The sequence below is a fragment of the Pezoporus flaviventris genome, unplaced genomic scaffold (assembly GCF_033815535.1).
Source record: "Pezoporus flaviventris isolate CSIRO_AGI_PZ_B2104156 unplaced genomic scaffold, CSIRO_AGI_Pfla_v1 ptg000125l, whole genome shotgun sequence".
Lineage (NCBI taxonomy): Eukaryota > Metazoa > Chordata > Aves > Psittaciformes > Psittacidae > Pezoporus > Pezoporus flaviventris.
In genome coordinates, this window is record NW_026892673.1 from 324021 (window position 1) to 348487 (window position 24467).

Here is a 24467-nt window from a genome sequence, read left to right on the forward strand (position 1 = left end):
CAGTGCTGGCATCTCCTGGCCACAATCACTGCACTCAGGGGAATTTCCTCAAGCGATCAAGTAAGCAGCATGCGGACAAGCAGATATTTGGCAATATGAAGATATTGGGGGAAGCAAGAATGCAAGAAGTTTCCATCTTTCAACAATGCTACATTTGGGAATTCAAGCAGGGCACCACTGTATTATAGAGTCTGGAAGGGGGAAGGTGTCATGAGGCCTGATGAGATCAGCACAAGGTTTTAGGGATCGCTTTCATCAATGGGAGATTCTTTCCCCATGTACAGTTTTGAAAGATATAAACAAGGAGGATTCATCTGCCAATAGGAAATAGCCTATACTTCTATTAGGACTGAGAACTTACAAAAACCAAGTCTTGAATGCAGTTTTATCAAAACTCAGCTAGATGACCCAAGTAAACTGGAGATGGAAGGGGGATGGGGATGACAGACACCGAACCAAATAAAACCCTCATTGCTCAAAAGTGGAACAGCCCTGCCCTCTCAATCTCTTCCCACCAGCAGGTTCTGTAAACTGTTACTTTCTTTCATCTTCCTTACACTAAAAGATTATTTCCCCCCTCCTCCTGACATTCTCAGCTTCATTTGGAGATATCCCAGTGCCTCATCTTCACTGCTTAAATGTTGTTTCTGAAACAGCCTGCAAGATGCTTTAGATTCCCTCAGCTCCAAGAAATACTGCTATGAACACAAAGAGAGTGTGAGAGCTGGAGTATTTGAAGAGTAACCCCAAAATAAAGTTTTGGGTTAATTTCTCCTCCTACCTTCAGTTGTTTCTAGAGCAATTTTTTCATCTTTCTCACCAGGGCTAGGAGAGGTCCTTTCTAAGACACATTTTGTACATACTGTTTTGGTAACCATTTCCCACTCACCTCCTGCATGAGAATTTCTGGAACCAGAATTAACATCCACAGTATGAATCTGCGGTAAACTGTAGGTCTCAAAGTTATCTATTTATAGATCAAACTCCCATGTAACTGAAACAGAGCCTTAAAAAGAAACATCATCCTTGGCTACATGCAAGATTCAGTGCCAAGTCAAAAACTCAAGTCAGAAGACTGTCAGATGACTGATTTCAGGATGTCCTTGGGCTTAGGGCAATCCTCCTGAGAATCCAGTAATTAAAGCTGATTACTATCTTGTTTTGCACTGAAGTTTGGAGAGGCTTTTGGCCATCTATTATTAAGCCATCAGTACAGTTTTCAGTATTTTCAAAATTAAATTTGAAGTATGCTCATTCCAGACAAAGCATTTTAGAAAACGGCCTTCCAAGCTAAGGCATCAACTGATGCCATTGTTTGTTTGCAGCAAAGGAGAGAAGTGACATTCCTGTTTTGAAGTAGACCCAAAGGAAGCTTGCAGGACTTCTCATACAAAGACCTGTGATAAGGTGACAGAGCTACACCAAGAGGAACATTTTTGAGAAGCCTTTAGCACCTCAAAACTATCCAAGCAGTAGTCCTAGCAGGCCAATATTTGTCTAGAATATCTAAAAGTTTAGGAGAGATTTGACCGGCCTCCACTAAAAGCTTAAATCAAATTGTGAGCCAAAACGGGCCTTCAACTTTCAAAGACACCTCCGAAATTTGGTAGTTTTCAACCAATTCAATGAAATGAACTGCTTTTCAGACTTTACAACAGCATTATTAAACTCTGTCTCAAGCTGTCCTGGGTTCACCTGTAACAGTTATTTTTCTCTTTCTTAGTAGCTGGTGCAGTGCTGTGTTGGTCACTTCACTGTGGGTGAAGTCACACCACCACTGAGTGCTGCTGTACTGGACATGCTAGAACATCAATATGAACTGGAGTCAAAGGCAACCAAGTGGTATGCCACGATTGATATTGCCAATGAATTTTTCTCAACCTCTTTGGCAGTAGAGTGCAGGCCACAGTTCGCTTTTACTTGGAGGGGTGTCCAGTACATTTGGTACTGACTGCCCCAAGGGTGAGTGGAAACACAACCCTACCATCTGCCATGGACTGATCCAGACTGCACTGGAACAGAGGCAAGCTCCAGAACACCTGCAATACACTGACAAGATCATGTGGGGTGATACAGCAGAAGAAGTTTTTGAGAAAGGGAGGAAAATAATCCAAATCCTTCTGAAGGGTGGTTTTGCCTTACAATGAGTAAGGTCAAGGGACCTGCACAGGAGATTAAATTTTTGGAAATAAAATGGCAAGATGGAAGTCACCATATCCCCACAGATGTGATCAACAAGATAACAGCAATGTCTCCACCAACAAATATGAAAGAAAGATAATCTTTTTTGGGTGTTGTGGGGTTCTGGAGAATGCACATCCCAAATTACAATTTGATTGTAAGCCCTCTCTATCATGTGACCCAGAAGAAGAATGATTTTAAATGGGGCCCTGAGCAACACCAAGCCTTTGAACAAATTAAACAAGAGAGAGTTCATGCAGTAGCCCTTGGACCAGTTCGGACTGGGCAAGATGTGAAAAATGTGCTTTACACTGCAGCCAGGGAGAATGGTCCTACCTGCAGCCTCTGGCAGAAAGTTCCAGGGGAGACTCGAGGTTGATCCCTCGGCTTTTGGAGTCGGGGATACAGAGGATCTGAGGCCAGCTATACTCCAACTGAAAAGGAGATAATGGCAGCCTATGAAGGGGTTCAAGCTGCTTCAGAAATGATTGGCACTGAAGCACAGCCCCTCCTGGCACCTCATTTGCCTGTGCTGGGCTGGATGTTCAAAGGCAGGGTCTCCTCTACACATCATGCAGCCAATGCTACATGGAGTAAGTGGGCAAATGCCCTGTGGGGGTGGTTGCAGCAATGGAAGCAGAGTAACTGGCAACCCAGAGGTAAACCCATCTGTGCTGCTGCACTGTGGAAAGATATTGCTGCACAGGTGCAGAACCTGGTGGTGAAGGTACGCCACACAGATGCTCATGTACCCAAGAGTCAGGCCACTGAGGAACACCAGAACAACCAACAAGTGGATAAAGCTGCTAAGATTGAAGTGGCTCAGATGGACTTAGATTGGCAACATAAGGGTGAATTATTTTTAGCCCGGCAGGCCCATGACACCTCAAGACATAAAGGCAGAGATGCAACATATAGAGGGGGGATATAAGGACCTCTGCAGGGACGGACAGGTGAGAAGGCCATCTTGATTCGAAGGATGCCCTGACAACGCACTGCCTACCACCTCTCCGACAGGGCAACATGTTCCATCTCCTTCTCCTGCTTGGCGGTATCACATGCAACCAGGGGTTGGTATGTATGTAACCTGCTTCAAAACAATATATATATATTTGCTTTGCACTAATAATGCAGTAAGTAGAATAGAGCATTTGATTGTTTACATTGTCTTTGTACATGGGAATCCAAAAAATGTGGAACATACACTCCCACCAACCTGCCAAGGCCATGTGCTTATCATGGTGGAAGCAACTACCTGATAGCTGGGAAGATATGCTGTGTCCTACACCTCTTCCCAGAACACTATCCTGGTCCTTGAGAAACAAATCTTTTGGCAACATGGCAGCCCAGAAAGAACTGAGTCAGACAATGGGACTCGTTTATGGAACAACCTTATAGACACTTGGGCACTTACAGACACTCTTTAGAGCAGGCATATCGCATCCCCTATCACACACCAGCCTCTGCGAAAATCAGATGAGACAATGAGCTGTTAAAAACTACACCGAGAGCAATGGGTCGTGGGACTTCCAAACGCTGGGATACACATTTACCAAAAGCCATCTGGTTAGCTAACACTAGAGGATCTGCAACAGGGTTGGCCCAGCCCAATCAGAATTTTCACATACTTTAGAGGGGGATAAGTTTCCTGTGGTGCACATAAAGAATTTTCTGGGGAAGACAGTCTGGGTTATTCCTGCTTCAAGTAAAGACAAACTTACTCGTGGGATTGCTTTTGCTCAGGGACCTGGATATACCTGATGGTTAATGTGGCAAGATGGGGAAGTCTGCCATGTACCTCAAGGGGATTTAATTTTGGGGGAAAACAGCCAACAAACTCGATTATATGCTTTTGCCTGCTATATAACACATTTAACAGCCCAACAGCTAGATGCCCATCTCCATCACTCTGGGCTTTAAAAAGACGTGCTGTCAGGATCATATCAGAGGATAAAATCATGGGAAAAGCCTGTGGCAGCAGCAGGAGTCTCCCAGTACTGTCATCAGGTCACCATAGACTGACCCTGACTTCCCTCCGATCATCACCCCAACAAAGAACGAACTTTGATGAAATGAGACATGCTCAGCAGTGACCAGAGGAGTTCAGCGGTGTCGTCAGCAGGCAAATATCCAACACTACACACCTTCTCTTCTGCCCTAAAAGACGGTTACATTAGATGGAGCCTGACATCATGGACTGAATGAACTCAGCAAACGTTATAGGGATGGTCCATGTACTAAGGAATGATATCTGTCTCTTTGTGTGTGTGTATGTATATATATGAGGCAAAAAGTGAAGGTATGTTGAAAAATGTGGGATCTGAGCATGATGAGAATGGTATGGAATAAGGAGTGCATACTGTCCTGGGTTCAGCTGTAACAGCTGTTTTTCTCCTTCTTAGTAGCTGGTGCAGTGCTGTGGTTTTGGCTTTAGTCTGAGAACAATGCTGATAACACACCACTGTTTTAGTTGTTGCCAAGTAATGCTTACCCCGACCAAGGACTTTCTCAGTCTCATGCTCTGCCAGTGAGGCACAAGAAGCCGTGAGGGAACAGAGACAGGACACCTGACCCAAACTAGCCAAAGGGGTATTCCATACCACAGCACATCATGCCCAGTATATAAACTGGGGGGAGTTACCCGAAAGGCCCAGACTGGTGCTCGGGTTGGGCTGTGTATCAGTGGGTGGGTGGTGAGAAATTGTACTATGCATCACTTGTGTTTATTGTTTTTCTTTTCCCCTTTTAGTTTTATATTCTCTCCTCTTGTTATTTCCCTTATCATTATTATTATTGGTGGCAGCAGTAGTCATTTTGTATGATACCTTAGTTACTGGACTGTTCTTATCTCAACCCATGGGACTTATATTATTTTGATTCTCCTCCCCATCTGTCCAGGAGTAGGGGAGAGGGAAGAAGGGGGGAAGTGAGCAAGCAGCTGCATGGTTCTAAGTTACCAACTGTGCTTACACCATGACACAAGCTACTTCTTGCATCAGCTCTAACACAACAGCTCAACACAACCAGGCTCCAGGATAAACCTTAAAGGACACTTGATAAATGCCACTTGATAGATGTCACTTGATAGATGTCACTTGCCCAGCAAGAAACACAAGATAGTACATTCACACTGGATCTAGGGCAACATATGCTATGCTCCAGCAACAGCAGGGTTAGCCTGAGCACTGCCGCATTAACACAGCTAGGGCACCATCAGCAGAGCACCATGCCATGCTGAGATGTACTAGTCATATCCTCATTGCAGCACTTCCCCCAGTGCTTTGGTCCATGATGACTTTACCTTAAATCTTTCCAAGCAGCCTGTGCTCAGTATCACGAAGACAATGCTTTCAAAGTAGGGAATGCTGCTTTCTAAAGAGAATTTATATAAAATTATTCACCCTCTGAACCTGGTATGTAATTGTACCATGATCCAGTGATGGACCCAGTAGCCCAGTGTTACACTTTGAACATGCCTTGAACTAAGGGCCACTTAAAAATGACTAGCAGACATTTAGTCCAAACGTATCTGTTCACTCTGGCCCCAAGGTGACCAGGCTGTGCATGACTCCTCCTGAAGCTGGACTCCAGTTCTTTCTGCAGTTGGAGCATCCCAAGTCCAAGCCCCTTTGTCATAGGCTGACTGCTGCAGAAGACCATTTCCCACCATTTCTTGTTTCATTATACAATTTTGTGAGATATACCTAAATTAAAAATGTACTTGAAAGGCGTACAAACAACTTGTTGCCTAAATATCATAGTAGGGCAAGAACCCACACACCACCCCTGATCGAAGAAGTCCCTAAATTTGCCAATGCTCATGGCACAGTGCTTCAGCTGGGGATGTCTTCTGCACTTTCAGGTATGAGAAAGGCTCCATCCCTGACTACAGGAACAACATTTCCCACAATGTTTAGATTTAACTCTGCAACCATGAAGCTGACATTTAAATAAAAACAGCTAACCACTTTAGTTATGACTAGAGACATTAGGTACCTTTAATATTTCTAGAAGTTTAAGGACACAGAAAACCTTCTCATATGCCTGAGGAAAAAAAAATTAGTTTAAAACACACCTTACCTCATAAATGTTGGGGTGCCACATTTTGGTCAGAAATCTGAAGGTAGGTGGTGAATATGGATAGTCAATAGGAAATTTAATGTGAGCCTGGAATAAAGCAAAATATTTTAGTTATGAAAGAGAGATCAACAAGCATCCATTGCAATGGAAATTGTTTTTTTTCCAGGTTATCACTAAGTCCATTAAACAGCTCATGTTATATATCAGTGCCAGTACACAGTACAACTACACATTTTCTTACAAGCAAAACACTAAGTGAACAAGAAAAACATAAACACCAGGCCTTACCTGGGCTGGTAATGATCAGGAAACCACACAAAAGGCATTTACCAAGTTCGAATTCAAGCAGTACTTTCCAACAGCTGTTGTTAAGACAGATACATGGCTTCACAACCATGTACCTACAGTGGATACTGCTGAGACTGAGGCACCTTGGACCCTGGTGACCCAGAAAAAGCAGGGCTCTAACTCAGTGTCCACCCTCCAACATCCAGATCAATAACAGACATGATGCTTTGAAGGTTTTAGCTATCCATGAGCAAGGACCACAAGGAGAACCTGCACCACAGCAGTGCATGGTGGTTACCATAAAAAGAAATTATAACTAATTGCAGTGGATGACTCTCTGTTGAAGGGCACTGAGTCACCAACCTGCTGGCCTGATACGGAGTTACGAGAGTTACGCTGCCTACCAGGGGCTAGGATGATGCTGAGCGGGTTCCCTGGCTTGTCAAGAGCACGGACTACTACCAGCTGTTACTTTTTCATGTGGGTACAAATGACATAGCAAGTCATAAAAGGTGTAGGATCAAGAAAGACTACAGAGCCCTGGTGAGGCAGGTGAAAAACACTGGTGTCCAAGTCATCTTCTCATCTATCCTACCGGTTAGGGAAATGGGGACAGCCAGAAGCAGACACATAGTTCAGATCAATGACTAGCTTCGTTGCTGGTGTCATCAAGAAGGTTTTGGCTTTTATGACAATGGGTCGTGCTTCAGTGACTGTAGACTGTTAGGGAGGGATGGGATCCATCTGTCTAGTAGGGGCAAGAAAATCTTTGGCAGCAGGCTGGCCAATTTGGTGAGATAGCCTTTAAACTGAAGGACTTGGGGTATGGGGTTCATTGCTTCCTACTGGGGGGAGATCTTACTAACCAGTGCAGGGACAGATGTTCCTTGACTGACTCTCAAGATGAGGATCGTGGGGTTAACCGTATTGAGGCTGCTTATGGTTATGGCGAGTCTTACACTCCTTCTAGGGAACCTAGCTGTGAAATTACCTCTCTGAAGTGCCTGTATACAAACATGCATAGCACGGGGAATAAACAGGATGAACTGAAAATCGATGTATGGTCACAGGGCCATGATCTCATCGCAATTACTGAGACATGGTGGGATAGCTCACAGGACTGGAATGTTGTCATGGACGGCTATGCACTTTTTAGAAAGGACAGGTTAGGGAGGTGAGGTGGTGGAGTTGCTCTTTATGTGAGAGAGCAACTGGAATGTATCAAGTTCTACCCAGGGACAGATGAATGAACTGAGAGTCTATGGGTGTGAATTAAGGGACAGGCTAATATGGGGGACATTGTTGTGGGTGTTTACTATAAGCCACCTGATCAGGAGGAAGAACTGGATGAGGCCTTCTATGGGCAGCTGGAAGTAGCCTTGCAGTCACAGGCCCTTGTTCTCCTGGAGGACTTCAATCACCCAGATATTTGTTGGAGGGATAACATGGTCCAGTGCGCACAGTCCAGAAAATCCCTGTGGATCACTGAAGATAGCTTTTTGTTACAAGTGGTGGAGGAGCCAATGAGGAAAGGTGTGTTGCTGGGCCTTGTACTTGCAAACCAGGAAGGACTGGTTGATGACATAAAGGTTGGGGGCAGCCTTGCCTGTAGTGACCATGAGATGGAGGAACTCAAGATCCTGTGTGGGGGAAGCAAAACAGTAAGCGGGACTAGAACCCTAAGCTTCCGGAGAGCTAACTTCAGCCTCTTCAGAGGAATCCCATGGGATAGGGCTCTAGAAGATAAGGCAGTCCAAGAGAGCTGGCCATTTTCTAAGCACCACTTCCTCCAAGCCCAAGACCAGTGTGCCCCATGATGAAGAAATCAAAGGGAGCTCCTATTAAATCTTAAACTCAAGAGGGAAATTTATGGGAGGTGGAAAAAGGGCCAGGCCAAGTGGAAGGACTATAGAACATTGTCAGGGTATGCAGGGATGTGACAAGGAAGGCCAAGGACCAATTGGAATTGAGCTTGGCAAAGGACATCAAGGACAAGAAGGGCTTCTACAAGTATATCAGCAGCAAAAAGGAGATAAGGAAAAATGTGGGGCCACTGCTGATTCAGATGGGTGTCCTGGTAACAGAAGACACAGAGAAGGTGGAACTACTGAATGTCTTCTTTGCATCAGTCTTTACCCCTAAGAATGGCCCTCAGGAGTCCCAGACCTCAGAAGTTAGAGATGAAGGCCAGGGAAAGGAAGACTTCCCCCTGTTCATAGAGAGTTGGGTTAGGGATAGGCTAGACAGACTTAACACCCATAAATCCATGGGCCCCAATGGGATGCACCCAAGGGTACTGAGGGAGCTGGCAGAGGTTGTTGCTCTGCCACTCTCCATCATCTCTGAAAAACCATGGAGAATGGAAGAGGCGCCCAATGATTGGAAGAAGGCCAATGTGACCCATTGTCGTGGTTTAAACCCAGTCAGGTAACTTGTTCACTCACTCCCAGTGAGTGGTGCCGAGCTGACAACAATCGAGGTCCGTGTCCGTCTCCCCCCCCCCCCCCTGCACCGGGGCTCTCCCCTTCCCCGCTCCCGGAGGAACGGGGAGGAGGATCGAGAGAGTGCAACTCCTACGGGTTGAGACAAGAACAGTCCAGCAACAAATCACCACCGCTACTATCAGCTAAAACAATGATAAGGGAAAATAACAAGGGAAGAGAATACGATACCACCGGCCAAGAAAGCGAGTTCCACCCGGAAGCCCCTGTCCTTCCGGGTAACTCCCAGTTACCCCCCACCCCGGGCATGACGTGCTGTGGTATGGAATACCTCCCCGGCTAGCCCGGGTCAGGCGCCCCGTCTCTGCTTCCTCACAGCTTCCCCTCCTCCCTGGCAGAGCATGAGCCTCACAGAGTCCTTGGTCAGGGTAAACATCACTTAGCAACAACCGAAAACATCGGCTTCACCAACACTGTTCTCAAACTAGAAGTCAAAACACAGCACTGCACCAGTTAACACAAAGGAAAAACATGACTGCTACTGCTGAACCCAGGACACCCATCTACAGAAATGGCAAGGAGGAGGACCCAGGAAACTACTGGCCAGTCAGCTTCATCTCCATCCCTGGAAAGGTGATGGAACAGGTCATTCTGGAGGTCATCACCAAGCATGGAGAAGAAGGTCATCAGGAGTAGTCATCATGGATTCACCAAGGGTAAATCTTGCTTGACCAATCTAATAGCCTTTTATGATGACATGGCAACATGGGGCAATGAGCGGAAAGCAGTGGATGTTATCTACCTTGACTTCAGCAAGGCTTTTGACACTGTCTCCAATAACATCCTTGTAGGTAAGCTTAGGAAATGCAGGTTAGATAAATGGACAGTGAGGTGGATTGAGAACTGGATAAATGGCAGAGTTCAGTGGGTTATCAGCAGAGTAGAGTCTAGTTGGAGTCATGTAGTCAGTGGTGTTCCCCAGGGATCAATACTGGGTCCAGTCTTACTTAACTTGTTTATCAATGACCTGGATGAAGGGCTGGAGCGTACCCTCAGCAAGTTTGCTGATGATACAAAGCTGGGGGAAATGGCTGATACACCTGAAGGCTGTGCTGCCATTCAGTGGGACCTAGATAGGCTGGAAAATTGGGCAGAGAGAAACCTCATGAGGTTCAACAAGGGCAAGTGTAGTGTACTGCACCTGGGGAGGAAGAACCCCAAATGCCAGTACAGGTTGGGGGCTGACCTACTAGAGAATAGTCCAGCTGAGAAGGACCTGGGAGTACTGGTGGATGACAAGCTGACTATGAGCCAGCAGTGTGCCCTTGTGGCCAAGAGAGCGAATAGTATCCTGGGGTGCATCAGGAGGAGTGTGGCCAGCAGACTGAGGGAGGTGACCCTCTCCCTCTACTCAACACTGGTGAGGCCACATCTGGTGCACTCTGTCCAGTTTTGGGCTCCTCAGACTAAGACAGACAAGAAGCTACTGAAGACAGTCCAGTGGAGGGCCAGAAGGATCACAACTTCCTTGGGCAGTCCATTCCAGTGCCTCACCACCCTCACAGTAAAGAACTTCTTCCTTATATCCAATCTAAACTTCCCCTGTTTAAGTTTGAACCCGTTACCCCTTGTCCTATCACTTCAGTCCCTACTGAAGTGTCCCTCCCCAGCATCCCTATAGCCCCCCTTCAGATACTGGAAGGCTGCTATGAGGTCTCCACACAGCCTTCTCTTCTCCAGGCTGAACAGCCCCAACTTTCTCAGCCTGTTGCTGACATGGACAGCGGGACTGACTGCGCCCTCAGCAAGTTTGCTGATGAAACCAAGCTGTGTGGTTCAGTTGATACGCTGGAGGGAAGGAATGCCATCCAGAGGGACCTTGACACACTTGTGAGGTGGGCTGATGCCAACCTCATGAAGTTTAACCAAGTGCAAGGTCCTACACCTGGATCAGAGCAATCCCAGGCACAGCTACAGGTTGGGCAGAGAAGAGATTCAGAGCAGCCCTGAAGAGACAGACGAGTTTGTTGGTTGACGAGAAAAAGAACATGAGACAGCAGTGTGCGCTCGCAGCCCAGAAATCCAACCATATCCTGGGCTGCATCAAAAGGAGCATGACCAGCAGATCGAATGAGGTGGTCCTGTCCCTCTACTCTGCTCTTGTGAGACCTCACTTGGAGTACTGTGTACAGTTCTGGTGGCCTCAACATAAAAAGGACATGGAACTGTTGGAACAAGTCCAGAGGAGGGCCACGAGAATGATCAGGAGACTGGAGCACCTCCTGTATGAAGATAGGCTGAGAAAGTTGGGGCTGTGCAGCCTGGAGAAGAGAAGGCTGAGTGGAGACCTCATAGCAGCCTTCCAGTATCTGAAATGGGCCTATAGGGATGCTGGAGAGGGACTCTTCATTAAGGACTGTAGTGACAGGACAAGGGGTAACGGGTTGAAATTTAAACAGGGGAGGTTCAAATTGGATATAAGGAAGAAATTCTTTACTTTTAGGGTGGTGAGGCACTGGAATGGATTGCCCAGGGAGGTTGTGAATGCTCCATCCCTGGCGGTGTTCAAGGGCAGGTTGGTCAAAACCTTGGGTGGCATGGTTTAGTTTGAGGTGTCCCTGCCCATGGCAGGGGGGTTGAACCTAGATGATCTTAAGGTCCTTTCCAACTCTAGCTCTTCTATGATTCTAATCTAGCTCATGGTTTAAGGTCAATTACACAAATGGCAGCGCTCTAAGAGCAGCATACGAATGCTGCTTGTCACCACACCACTGCAGGAGAGAGTAGCTGCTGCAGCAAAGAAATGCTTGGTTCTACAACATGCCACCCTGCATTGGGAGCAGAGCAGGGATTTATTATCCAGGGCAGAGCAGATTCACTTGAGCTCAAGCACTTGCATCATGTAGTTGCAAACTCCTCTGGACCACTGGGGTTTTCCCAAGAAAGCCCATTCCTGTGCTTACGTGCAGTTTCATGAGATCTAAGACCTAAAACAGCCCAAGGACTGAGATTAAAAAAGACAAGAGAAAATTCAGGGCTGAGTTAGCTACAAGATTTCTTGGCAGAACCTGTATGTCTTCTACAGAGGTTTACTTTCTAGGTGACCAAAAAAGATGCAGCAACAGCCACCATTACAGGTCAGTATTTTCACCAAAAGCCCAATTCTAAACATGTTGAGACAAAAAGACCAAATTAGGCAATAAATTTATTTTCTGTGAGTTACTGCTTTACTGCACCTACAGTTTCACTAATGTAAGGGAAATCAGCTATCTGAGCTTATTTCTAGTAAGTTCAGCCAGGCACTGCTAGGTACTAGAGAGTGTCAGAGTTTTAGGGCAGCTTGTTAACTCAGTTGCTGCCAAACTAATTTAGGAGGACTAAAGATGCAACTCAGTCCCCCACCTACAAGTACCCAACCGTTACTGCATTCATCATGTGTCTGACTCTTCTGGCTGAGCTTAAACTGAACAGAAATTATCTTACTTCAGTGTCCTAATTTTAGCCGCCTGCTGACCATAGCTCTTTGATACCACTTAATATGCTCGGTAGTCAGGAGGGTAGAGACAACAGTCATCGACCCATTACGTCCTTCCCCAATTTATAACTAGTTATGCTTATAGTCCCCAGAAAAAGAATAACCCCCCTGATGTTATATTTAGTAAACCAGCTTGGCAGAAGATTCAGCCCTTTACTGGTGTTTATGGCTACTGCACAAGAACTTCAACCTCTAAGTTACACCATGACACATATTTTAAGAACATTGCTACCAACACAGTCACTTTGTTTCCTATTTTACTGCCTTGCTCCCTGGCATCCTCATTAGTACCTGCACTTGGGTTTTATTTTTCTTCTATTTGGATAGGGCAAAGTCATAGTGCATTTGACACAGTCTCCCACAGCATCCTCGCGGCTAAAATGAGGAAGTGTGGACTGGATGATCAGGTAGTGAGGTGGACTGCGAACTGGCTGAAGGAGAGAAGCCAGAGAGTTGTAGTCTATGGGGCTGAGTCTAGTTGGAGGCCTGTAACTAGTGGAGTGCCTCAAGGGTCAGTACTGGGACCGGTATTATTTAATATATTCATCAATGATTTAGATGAGGGAATTGAGTGTACTATCAGCAAGTTTGCTGATGACACTAAGCTGGGAGGAGTGGCTGATACGCCAGAAGGCTGTGCTGCCATCCAGCGAGACCTGGATAGGCTGGAGAGTTGGGCAGGGAGTAACTTGATGAAATATAACAAGGGAAAGTGTAGAGTCCTGCATCTGGGCAGGAACAACCCCAGGTTCCAGTATAGGTTGGGGAATGACCTGTTAGAGAGCAGTGTAGGGGAGAGGGACCTGGGGGTGCTAGTGGACAACAGGATGACCATGAGCCAACACTGTGCCCTTGTGGCTAAGAAGGCCAATGGCATCCTGGGGTGTATTAGAAGGGCGGTGGTTAGTAGGTCGAGAGAGGTCCTCCTTCCCCTCTACTCTGCCCTGGTGAGACCCCATCTGGAGTATTGTGTCCAGTTCTGGGCCCCTCAGTTCAAGAAGGACAGGGAGCTGCTGGAGAGAGTCCAGCGCAGGGCAACAAAGATGATTAAGGGAGTGGAACATCTCCCTTATGAGGAAAGACTGAGGGAGCTGGGTCTCTATAGTTTGGAGAAGAGGAGACTGAGGGGTGACCTTATCAGTGTCTATAAATATATAAAGGGGGAGTGTCACGAGGATGGAGCCAGGCTCTACTCAGTGGCAAACAATGATAGGACAAGGGGTAATGGGTACAAACTGGAACACAAGAGGTTCCACTTAAACTTGAGAAGAAACTTCTTCTCAGTGAGGGTGACGGAACACTGGAACAGGCTGCCCAGGGAGGTTGTGGAGTCTCCTTCCCTGGAGACATTCAAAACCCGCCTGGACGCATTCCTGTGTAACATTATCTAGGTGTTCCTGCTCCGGCAGGGGGATTGGACTAGATGATCTTTCGAGGTCCCTTCCAATCTCTAACATACTGTGATACTGTGTGATAGTGAAATCTATGTATGCTAAAGAAATAAAGTCTTACTAGATACCATGTTATTTGACTGAAAATACAAACCTAACATTTCTACCAACTGCTGAATTAAGTCCCAATTCAGTTACTACAGTGACTTTTTTTCTGGAGATCTTGCCATGTGCTTTAAATTTACATATTAATATAATCCCCCTCTCAGTGGAGAGCACTAATGCAGACAGGACTCCCTCCTAGCTTCAGAAATTCCATATTTATTCCAGCCTAGCTGTATGTGACACTTCTATAGTTTGACACTGATTTCTTCTACTCTTCTCAAGCTGACAAAAACTAGATCCCTGATTTTTAGGCAGCAAAGGTAGGAATGTGAATCCATCCTATCTGCCCACTGCAGAGGGGCAATGGGGTGGGGTGGAACAACACATGGACAACAACAGATGCACACTGGAAAGCCACCAGCAGCTTTTACAGTGGCTAACAGAAACTGCAGCTGCTCAGTGCTTCTGGAAGTGCCAGTTAAAAATATTTTTTATTTTAAAACACCACAAACTTAAAGCAAGCCCTATGAAAACACAGCACCAGTGAAACTGAGCATTCTTTGAAAACTGTATTTAAGTTCAAATATGAAAGAAGCATTTGAGTTTTTAAAGTATTTTGTGCTTTTTTGTAATTATCTGCTACAGCCAGCTCACAGACAAGCTCCTACTGATTCCATGTGCAGGTCTCCTACAGATCACCCACCCTGCCCAAATTAGAGTTGTTACTTGCAGACAGCACAAAGTCTCCTCTTTTTCCTTTGTAACAGGCATAACCAGGCTCCTTGCTGTGGACATCATCACTTCCCACAGCTGCATGCCTAATGAATGGCTCCTGCCAGTGTGCTGCTAACTACACTGTACATTTAACACATTCAAAAACACAGCACTGCACCAGCTACTAAGAAGGAGAAAAATAACTTAAAACTGAACCCAGAACACTCATACATTCACATTCCTGTTGCCTGAGCCATCTCTCAAGGGATTCATATAAATAAAACTACTCTAAACAATGACAGCAGTGCCTGGAAAACAAACCATTTTCTTCTAACATTACTCAACAGAAACAAAAGGATTTTTTTAAAAAATTATCTCCCTTTCATAACCTAGAAGTTTAGAAGTTCACTCTGGAGGTTCTAGCCTTCATAACAATAACTGCTCATGGCAGTTGCTACTCATCTAATGACTGAGTTAGCCTGTACAAGTCAGCTGTGTTTAGGATCTCAAGCAATTCAGCAGTTAGAGAAGACATTTTTTTACTTGCAACAGGTTTTATTGCAGGGACAGTTCATGGTATTGCTCAGTTAATTGTGCTGTTCTGAACCATGCAACCACCACTTTGGCTCTGGCTAGAAATACTTGTCAGTGCTCTTGAGCCAGGGAGCATCCAGTTTCAGACAGGGCAGCTGTTAATGCTTTTGTGTTGAGAGCATGCTGGGGACAGACTGGAAGCCCATCTCCAGCTGTGCACAGGTCAGTACTGCAGTGCCCATGGTTTGACAGAGATTTTTCCTGCCTCAGCTCTATGTCCCAGGCTAATAATGGCAAGAGTGCTTCCAGACAGGGGTAGACTTCTGAAAGCCTTAGTATAAACCCTTAAGACACAGCTGTGCTACTTTGACAATTTTCTCCTAAAACTGCAGGTCAGTGCCCTCAGAGCTCAGGCCAACAAGCAGATTACAGGTGCATTTGCCTACATTAGGCTAACAACCACCACCTTCACTTCCATTACTTTTATTGTCAGTTTGACTTCACACAATACTACAAAAAATACCATAATTGCAGCAGCTGCAGGAGATGTAGCATCCAACAAGAGATATTGTTTCTGGGGAATTGAGTGTACTATCAGCAAGTTTGCTGATGACACTAAGCTGGGAGGAGTGGCTGACACACCAGAAGGCTGTGCTGCCATCCAGCGAGACTTGGACAGGCTGGAGAGTTGGGCAGGGAATAACTTGATGAAATATAACAAGGGAAAGTGTAGAGTCCTGCATCTGGGCAGGAACAACCCCAGGTTCCAGTATAGGTTGGGGAACAACCGGTTAGAGAGCAGTGTAGGGGAGAGGGACCTGGGGGCCCTAGTGGACGACAGGATGACCATGAGCCAACACTGTGCCCTTGTGGCCAAGAAGGCCAATGGCATCCTGGGGTGTATTAGAAGGGGGGTGGTTAGTAGGTCGAGAGAGGTCCTCCTTCCCCTCTACTCTGCCCTGTTGAGACCGCATCTGGAATATTGTGTCCAGTTCTGGGCCCCTCAGTTCAAGAAGGACAGGGAGCTGCTGGAGAGAGTCCAGCGCAGGGCAACGAAGATGATTAAGGGAGTGGAGCATCCCCCTTGTGAGGAAAGACTGAGGGAGCTGGGTCTCTATAGTTTAGAGAAGAGGAGACTGAGGGGTGACCTTATTAGTGTATATAAATATATAAAGGGGGAGTGTCACGAGGATGGAGCCAGGCTCTACTCAGTGGCAAACAATGATAGGACAAGGGGTAATGGGTACAAACTGGAACACAAGAGGTTCCACTTAAACTTGAGAAAAAACTTCTTCTAAGTGAGGGTGACAGAGCACTGGAACAGGCTGCCCAGGGAGGTTGTGGAGTCTCCTTCCCTGGAAACATCCAAAACTCGCCTGGACACATTCCTGTGTAACATTATCTAGGTGTTCCTGCTCCGGCAGGGGGATTGGACTAGATGATCTTTTGAGGTCCTTTCCAAACTCTAGCATACTGTGTATTACTGTGTATATGGAGTTGGCATCCTGAGCCATCTGAGTATTTCTTCTATAACCTGTCCATTTTCACTCAATTTTTACATTTGTCTGCCACCTCATCACAGAAAAGGAAACTACCAACAGCTATACAAGACCTAACACAAAACAGAACTGCTTGGTCCTCTTCTGTACAGCAAGCTGCCAGCCCAACAGCTTTGCTGAGCTTTGACCACAGGAGCCAAACACTCCCATGTGAGAAAACTGACATCATACTGATGTTTCTGTACTTTCTGGAAATTCCCATACTGAATTATTACTAGATTCTACCCCCAAATTCAACCCTCACTCAAGGATCAGGCATAATTAAGAATAAAGAAATTAAGACTGAATATATTAGATTGTGGCAGGCCAGATGTAAGGAGACTTCTGCCATCACTGAAGGCCTTGTGTTGAGATTGTGCTCTTGAGTCTGATGCCTTCTGGTTGCCTACAGACTGTACATGAGTTGTATGGCTTGAAATCAGGCTCACTGGGTGTGTGTCATGCAAAGAGGTTAGTCTGACTATTTTCTGTGCAGAAACAGATGACTCATTTGTATGCGTACAAACACACTAACTTTCCCATTTAAACAAAATAGGAAGAATAACTTCAAATATGTGAAACTTAAGTCTTGCTATAGTGTCTAATGCTTGCTGAAGGAGCCAAAAATACCTTGCAATACTGCACCTAAAGTTTACTCCAAATCATTCATCTCTTAGGTCTCTGCTTTAGAGAAGCTGACATAGCCCTAACTGCAGGTATAGCTGAGGATGCTGGTACCTGAACTGATAAAGTTCTAACACTAGTGCAACTGTTCTACAAACAGTCTGTGCCCACTCCAGAGAAAACAATTTTCCAACTCTTTCTATTTGCAAAAATAAGAATTTTGCCGGAGCAGTGGCAGGAATATCTGAGGCTGCTTATTCAAAGTAACATGCTACATTACTGGTATCTCTGGCAGTGTGTGTGGAAGTCATCCAATTAAGCTTGTACTGGGTTGACACTCTGGGCACCTGCCCCAAATGTGCCAGACTTCAGCGTCCAGAAGATTGTCTCTTTTATTAAGAACTAAACTAGCCTACAACATCTTAAACATCCTGTGCAATCTTTTATTTTGAATTTTCATGACCTTGTATCCTGGTTTCAGCTGTAACAGTTAATTTTCTTCCTAGCAGCTGGTACAGCACTGTGTTTTGGCTTAAGTCTGAGAATAATGCTGATAACACACCAATATTTTGGTTGTTGCTCAGTAGCACTTGCCCTGATCAGGACTCTTCAGTCTCTCATGCTCTGCAAGTGAGGAGAGGCACAAGAAGCTGGGAGGGAACAGAGTGAAGACATTTGATCCAAACTAGCCAAAGGGGTACTGAATCCCACAGCACATCATGCCTAGTATATAAACTGGGGGGAAGTTACCCAGAGGGGACCAATTGGTACTCAGGGACTGGCTGGGTATTTGTCAGCAGGTGGTCAACAATGATCAGCTAAAACCAGGACAACTGTGCATCACTGCATGTTGTTTGTTTTTTTTTTCCTTGGGGTTTATTCCTCTCATTTACATTAGAATTATTATTACAATTTATTTTGTTTCAATTATTAAACTGTTCTTAGCTAAACCCACGGGTTTTACATTTTTCCAATTCTGCTCCCCCTCCCACAGGAAGGTGGGGGGTATGTGAGCAAGCAGATGCATGGTACTTAGTTCCCAGCTGTGGTGAAACCACAACACATGGGTAAGTAATTTTCTTTCTTGAAGCAAATTTATATACAGGCATGTCTATGGAATGGTTGAGCATGAAACAGTATAATGTACTGTGGACTTAGCCTGGTCATTTCTCTAGTTTAGTTTGCTCAAATAAAGTAATCACAACTAAAGCATATCCAAGTTTTGCAGCATTTTGCATCAGGCTTGACAGTCAACTCACCTATTCATTCCCCAATTTGCATACTCACCAAAACACAGAAGATTGCACTATCGTTAATTAGATAAAGCAGGCCATACCATTTACACCTGTTAAGTGATGTCCAAGCTAGCTTGATATACAAACACCTTTCCTTTAGCCTGTTTTAACTATTTTTAGACACTTCTTTAAACAAGCACTATTCATGAATTAGTAAATGATTAATTACCTTGATTCTCTTCATATGCAAGACAGGCTAGATGAAAAAGGGAAGCTCTCCTTAAGGGACAGCCAGTCATACATTCTGCTAAAAATACAAGGGAGGCCTTGATGCAGTCAACTCTTTCATAAGCAGTAAGGAGAAAGGAATATTTATAGCACTGTAAGTGTAAACCTGTCATGGTTTAAACCCAGTCAGCCATAAATTAGCCACACAGCCCCTCTCTCACCCCCTCCTCCCCCTTTTTTTCTCCCACTCCAGGAAGGGATGGAAAGGAGAAATGAAAGGACATAACTCCCACAGGTTGAGATAAGAACAGTTTAGTAACTAAGGTATAACACAAATAGCTACTGCTACCACCAATAGTAAAGGAAATAACAAGGGAAGAGAAAATAACACCTCACCACCTGCCGACCGATAACTCACCCCCCCAACTGATCGAGCACTGACCGATACCTAGTCCAACCCTGCAGTGAACGAGCCCTTCCAGATAACATTCTGGGCATGACGTGCTGTGGTATGGAATACTTCTTTGGTCAGTTTGGGTCAGGTGTCCTGTCTCTGCTTCCTCCTGGCTTCCCCTCCTCCCTGGCTGTCATGGTTTAAACCCAGTCAGGCAACTCGTTCAATCACTCCACCCTTTCTTTCTCTCCTCCTACTCCCAGAGGGACAGAGAGAAGAATCAAAAGAATGCAACTCCCACGGGTTGAGATAAGAACAGTTTAGTAACTAAGGTAGAACACAAATCACTACTGCTACCACCAATAATAATAATGATAAAAGAAATAACAAGGGAAGAGAATACAACACCTCACCACCTGCTGACCGATAACTCGCCTCCCCAGCCCAACCAAGCACTGACTGATACCTCCTCCAACCCCCGTACTCTACCAGCCCTTCCGGGTAACTCTAAGTTACATCCCGGGCATGGCGTGCTGTGGTATGGAATACCTCTTTGGTCAGTTTGGGTCAGGTGTCCTGTCTCTGCTTCCTCCCGGCTTCCCCTCTTCCCTGGCAGAGACTCACAAAGTCCTTGGCCAAACCAAAACATCATTGTTATCAGCTCTGTTACCAGGCCGAAAGTCAAAAACACAGCGTTGCACCAGCTACGAAGGAGAAAACATGACTGCTACTGCTGAACCCAGGACAAAACCATAGCATTGTGCTGTAGTGTTACACAACTTCACCTTTCTCAGCATGGCAGGCAGCAGTTCTAACAAAACTTCAAGCTTGCATACCAGCATTTTAACAATGGATATAGGAATCTCATGCTGTACTTATGCTGTATGCCACACAAGCCATCTAAGAACTTAGGCAACCACACTATTTATTTTTAAGTCAGCTCATTACCAATCATGAACCCTGCTGTTTAGAGCTGCTCCCAAGCAATAAGTTTAGGCAGATACAGGTAACTCTGATACAGCTGTATTATGCATAGCCCCAGTGTGCAACCCATCTGCAAAGCATTTGTAATCCTGTATGAGCCAGTGAAGTCTAACTAGGTCTAGCTAGTGAGGACCCTGAATTTTAAGAAAGCCAACTTCAAGGAGTTAGTTTAACTTTCAAGGTGTTAGTTCACAGGACCCCTGGGAAACTGCCCTCTGGGACAAGGGAGAAGAACAGAGCTGGCAGATCTTGAAGGATGCTTTCCATAGAGCACAGGAGCTTGTGATGCCCAGTTGTAAGAAATCAAGTAAGGAAGGCAAGAGGCTGGCATGGCTGAGTCAAGATCTGCTGGTCCAACTAAAGGGCAAGAAGGAAATGCACAGGAAGTGGGAGCAGAGAGAGGTATCCTGGGAAGAATACAGGGATACTGCCCAGCTGTGCATAGATGGGGTCAGGAAGGCCAAGGCACAGCTGGAGCTGATCTTGGCAAGGGATGCAAAGAATAACAAGAAGGGCTTCTACAGGTATGTCAACCAGAAGAGGAAGGGCAAAGAAAGTATGCCCCCCGATGAGCAAGACTGGTAACAATGGACAAGGAGAAGACTGTGGTACTCAACAACTTCTTTGCCTCATTCTTTACCTGCAGGCTCTCTCCACATACCTCTCGAATGGATGAACTGCAAAGGCAGAAACTGGGGGAGCAAAATCCCTCCCACTGTAAGTGAAGATCAGGTCTGTGACCATTTGAGGAACCTGAACATACACAGATCTATGGGATCTGATGAGATCCATCCCAGAGTGCTGAGGGAATTGGCTGATGCAGTTGCCAAACCACTCTCCATGATATTTGAGAAGTCATGGCAGTCAGGTGAGGTCCCTGCTGACTGGAAAATGGGCAATATTGCACCCATTTTTAAAAAGGCTAGAAAGAAAGACACTGGGAACTACTGACCTTTCAGTCCCACCTCTGTGCCTGGGAAGATCATGGAACAGATCCTTCTAGGAGCCATGCTAAGGCACATGGAGGACAGGGAGGTGATTTGAGACAGCCAGCTGATACGGAAAAAACTCCAGGAACAAACTTGCCAACAAAGTTTTCAAGCTGACAAGCAGGTATTCTTTATTGCGGAGCTGGGAGACACGGGGGATAGCTCCTCCCAACGTGTGTCTCCCCACTGCCACACAAGCCGTCCTTTTATAGCCACTGGGCATACATACATATTCATGAGGCTACGTATGGATTACATAATTTTCCAGAAAGTTCCCCGCATGCATACAGAATTGTGGTGGTGGTCTCTGAGGGTTGTTTACTTCTTCCAACAATCTTCATCACTTCTGGCAGCCTTTGAAGCATACACAGTAGATGCTCATACCAGTGCAGCCCTGCCCATTGTGCACCCTCCCCTCACAAGACCAGTGCAGGCACTCTCTACACCCTGAGCTCTGCACTGCAGCCTCCCCTCTCATCGGCTTTGTCTGGGTGCCTACGCTGGCCACCGCCGGGGCAGCCAGAGCAGAGCTCCCAGACCAGGCCCTGATCATACGACGAGTGCTCACCATCCCGCTCGCCTGCCCATGCAAACTGCCTCGCGGCACTCCTGATCGCTCACGCTCCCTGGGGCAGGTTTTTAACCAGTCAGGGCTGGTGCCGCTGCTTCAGGCTCCGCCCTGTGTGAGTCAGCTGCTCGCCTCAGCTGAGCTGCCGGCTCCTGGGCAGGTCCTGTCGAGGACTTGAGGCTCCCTCGGTGGCTCTTGTCACTCTGAGTTGAGGCTTTTGGACGCTGATCTCCCCCCCCCGCTCCGGTGCTGAAGGCATCCTCTCTCGAGCTGCTCACCTCAGCAATTCAATGATTAAAAACATTAGTAACATTCTGCACTAATTTCAGTTATAAGTTCTGGTCCCAAGCTTATGCGCCTGTTATCATATGAGTTCAAATTATGACCGATGCAATTTCATACATAAGGGTCCTGAATGTTTGATCCGCCATGTGTTCCCTGGCTCTGGTGCTTTCTTAATTCCTGAATAATGTATCCGAGCAGGTTGTTCCTTTATCTTTACTGCTTTAAAGGTGGTCAGTAATATCTGGTACGGTCCGTTCTACTTCTGTAGAGGATCTCCTGAAAAATTCTTAACATAAACCCAGTCTCCAGATCTGAAAGGGTGAATCGGATAATCCAAACCTCTTGCTCTTGTCCCTATTATTCTCTCATTTATCTCCTCCAATTGTTTTCCCAGATTGATCAGAAACTGTCGGAGATAGCCTTCTTCCACTTCCTGAAGACTTTCTCCTTTAAACTGGGACTGATATGGTCTTCCATACAAAATCTCAAATGGACTGACCTCTTCTTTCGACCAGGGTTTAGTTCGAATTCTTAATAGAGTCAGTGGTAACGCCTGGTACCAATAGAAATTCGTTTCCTGACATATTTTACTAATCTGTTGTTTAATCAGATGGTTCATCTTTCGTACTTGCCCACTGGCCTGAGGCCTATATGGAACATGTAGTTGCCAATCAATTTCTAATTTTTTGCTAATTTCTTGTGACAATTTTGCACTAAAGTGTGAACCCTGGTAGGAAGAAATTGCCGCTGGTAGTCCAAAACGAGGTATTATTTCATTAAATAATGTTTTAAACACCTATCTTGCATTATTTATCCTACAAGGGAATGCTTCTGGCCAGCCTGAAAAAGTATCCGTTAACACCAACAAATATCGATAACCCCCTTTTCTTGGTAATTCAGAAAAATCTGTTTGCCACTGCTGTCCCGGATAACTTCCTCTCCCAATTGTCCCAATTTGATTTCTATTTTCAGTTTTAAGATTATTCTTAAGACATAACTGACATTGTTTTGTCACTAATTGAACTGTGGTGTATAGATTCCTTCCTACAATTTGTATGTCTAAATATTTATACAAAGAGTTGCTACCCCAATGAGTTTTATTATGTTCTTCCTGAACTAACTTCCAGAGCTGGTTATAGGGGATTACAATTCACCCATCAGGTATTTGAGCCCAATCCTCTTTATTTTCCTGTCCCTTTAGATCCTCAATCAATTTTCTATCCTCTTTTGAATACCTAGGTTTAGATTTTTCAATTGTTAGTTTGCCATCAGGGATTAAGGACATGATTTGAGATTGTTCAGCTGCTCGTTTGGCTTCAAAATCAGCCAAATTATTTCCAATTTCCTGATCAGTCACCTTGTTGATGTCCTTTACAGTACATAATAGCTACTTCTTCAGGTAGCTGAACAGCTTCCAGTAATCGTAGAATTTCTGTAGCATGTTTAATCTGTTTCCCTTGTGTGTTCAAAAGTCCTCGTTCTCTCCAGATAGCACCATGTGCATGTACCACACCAAATGCATATTTAGAATCAGTCCAAATATTTATCCTTTTATCTTTAGCCAATTCCAGGGTTCTCATTAATGCTATTATTTCTGCCTTCTGGGCAAAGGTGTTCGCAGGTAAAGGGTTAGATTCTATTACCTGTGAAGTGATGGTAATGGTATATCCTGCCTTTCGTTTACCATGAAGCTACTACCATCAGTAAACCAAGAATCAGCATCTTCCAGAGGTTTTTCTTTCAAATCTGGTAGGTTCGAATATACAGTCTCTATGGTGGTCAAGCAGTCGTGTGTTAGTGGTTCTGTCGATTGTTCCTGCAGAAAGGATGCTGGATTCACAACGTTAGTGACCATGATTCTATATCATCCTGTTCTACACTGGTGGCCTGGTATTTTAAAAAACGTGAAGGAGATAACCAGTGGGCTCCTTTCTGTTCCAGGACTGCTGATACCACATGGGACACTAGCACAGTAATCTTTTGTCCCAAGGTGAATTTGCGAGCCTCTTCAATATTCATGAAGACTGCTGCCACAGCCCTTAGGCATCCGGGCCATCCTTTGCTCGCTTCATCCAGCTGTTTTGAAAAATACGCCACTGCCCTTCTGTATGGTCCTAGTTTCTGAGCAAGGACCCCCAAGGCTATTCCTTGTTTTTCATAGGAATATAGCCAAAACGGTTTAGTCACATCCGGAAGTCCCAGAGCTGGAGCTCTCATTAACTCTATCTTTAAATTTCTAAAAGCCTCCTCTGCTTTATCAGTCCAGTCCAAAGAGGGAGGGTTTTCCTTCAACAGTTCATACAGTGGTCTTACCAGAACACCATAATCATGGATCCAAAGTCTGCATCATCCT

The 24467-nt window shown here is 45.4% G+C and overlaps 1 protein-coding gene across 1 annotated transcript in view; it reads right to left on the reverse strand.

Annotated features, from left to right (window-relative positions):
- LOC133282500 (ubiquitin-conjugating enzyme E2 R2-like) overlaps positions 1 to 24467 on the reverse strand; it is an 87355-nt gene that overhangs the window by 10347 nt on the left and 52541 nt on the right. The window contains exon 2 of the mRNA XM_061478501.1: positions 6262 to 6348. Within this exon, the coding sequence (XP_061334485.1) occupies positions 6262 to 6348 (87 nt within the window). The remainder of the gene's footprint in view (positions 1 to 6261; positions 6349 to 24467) is intronic.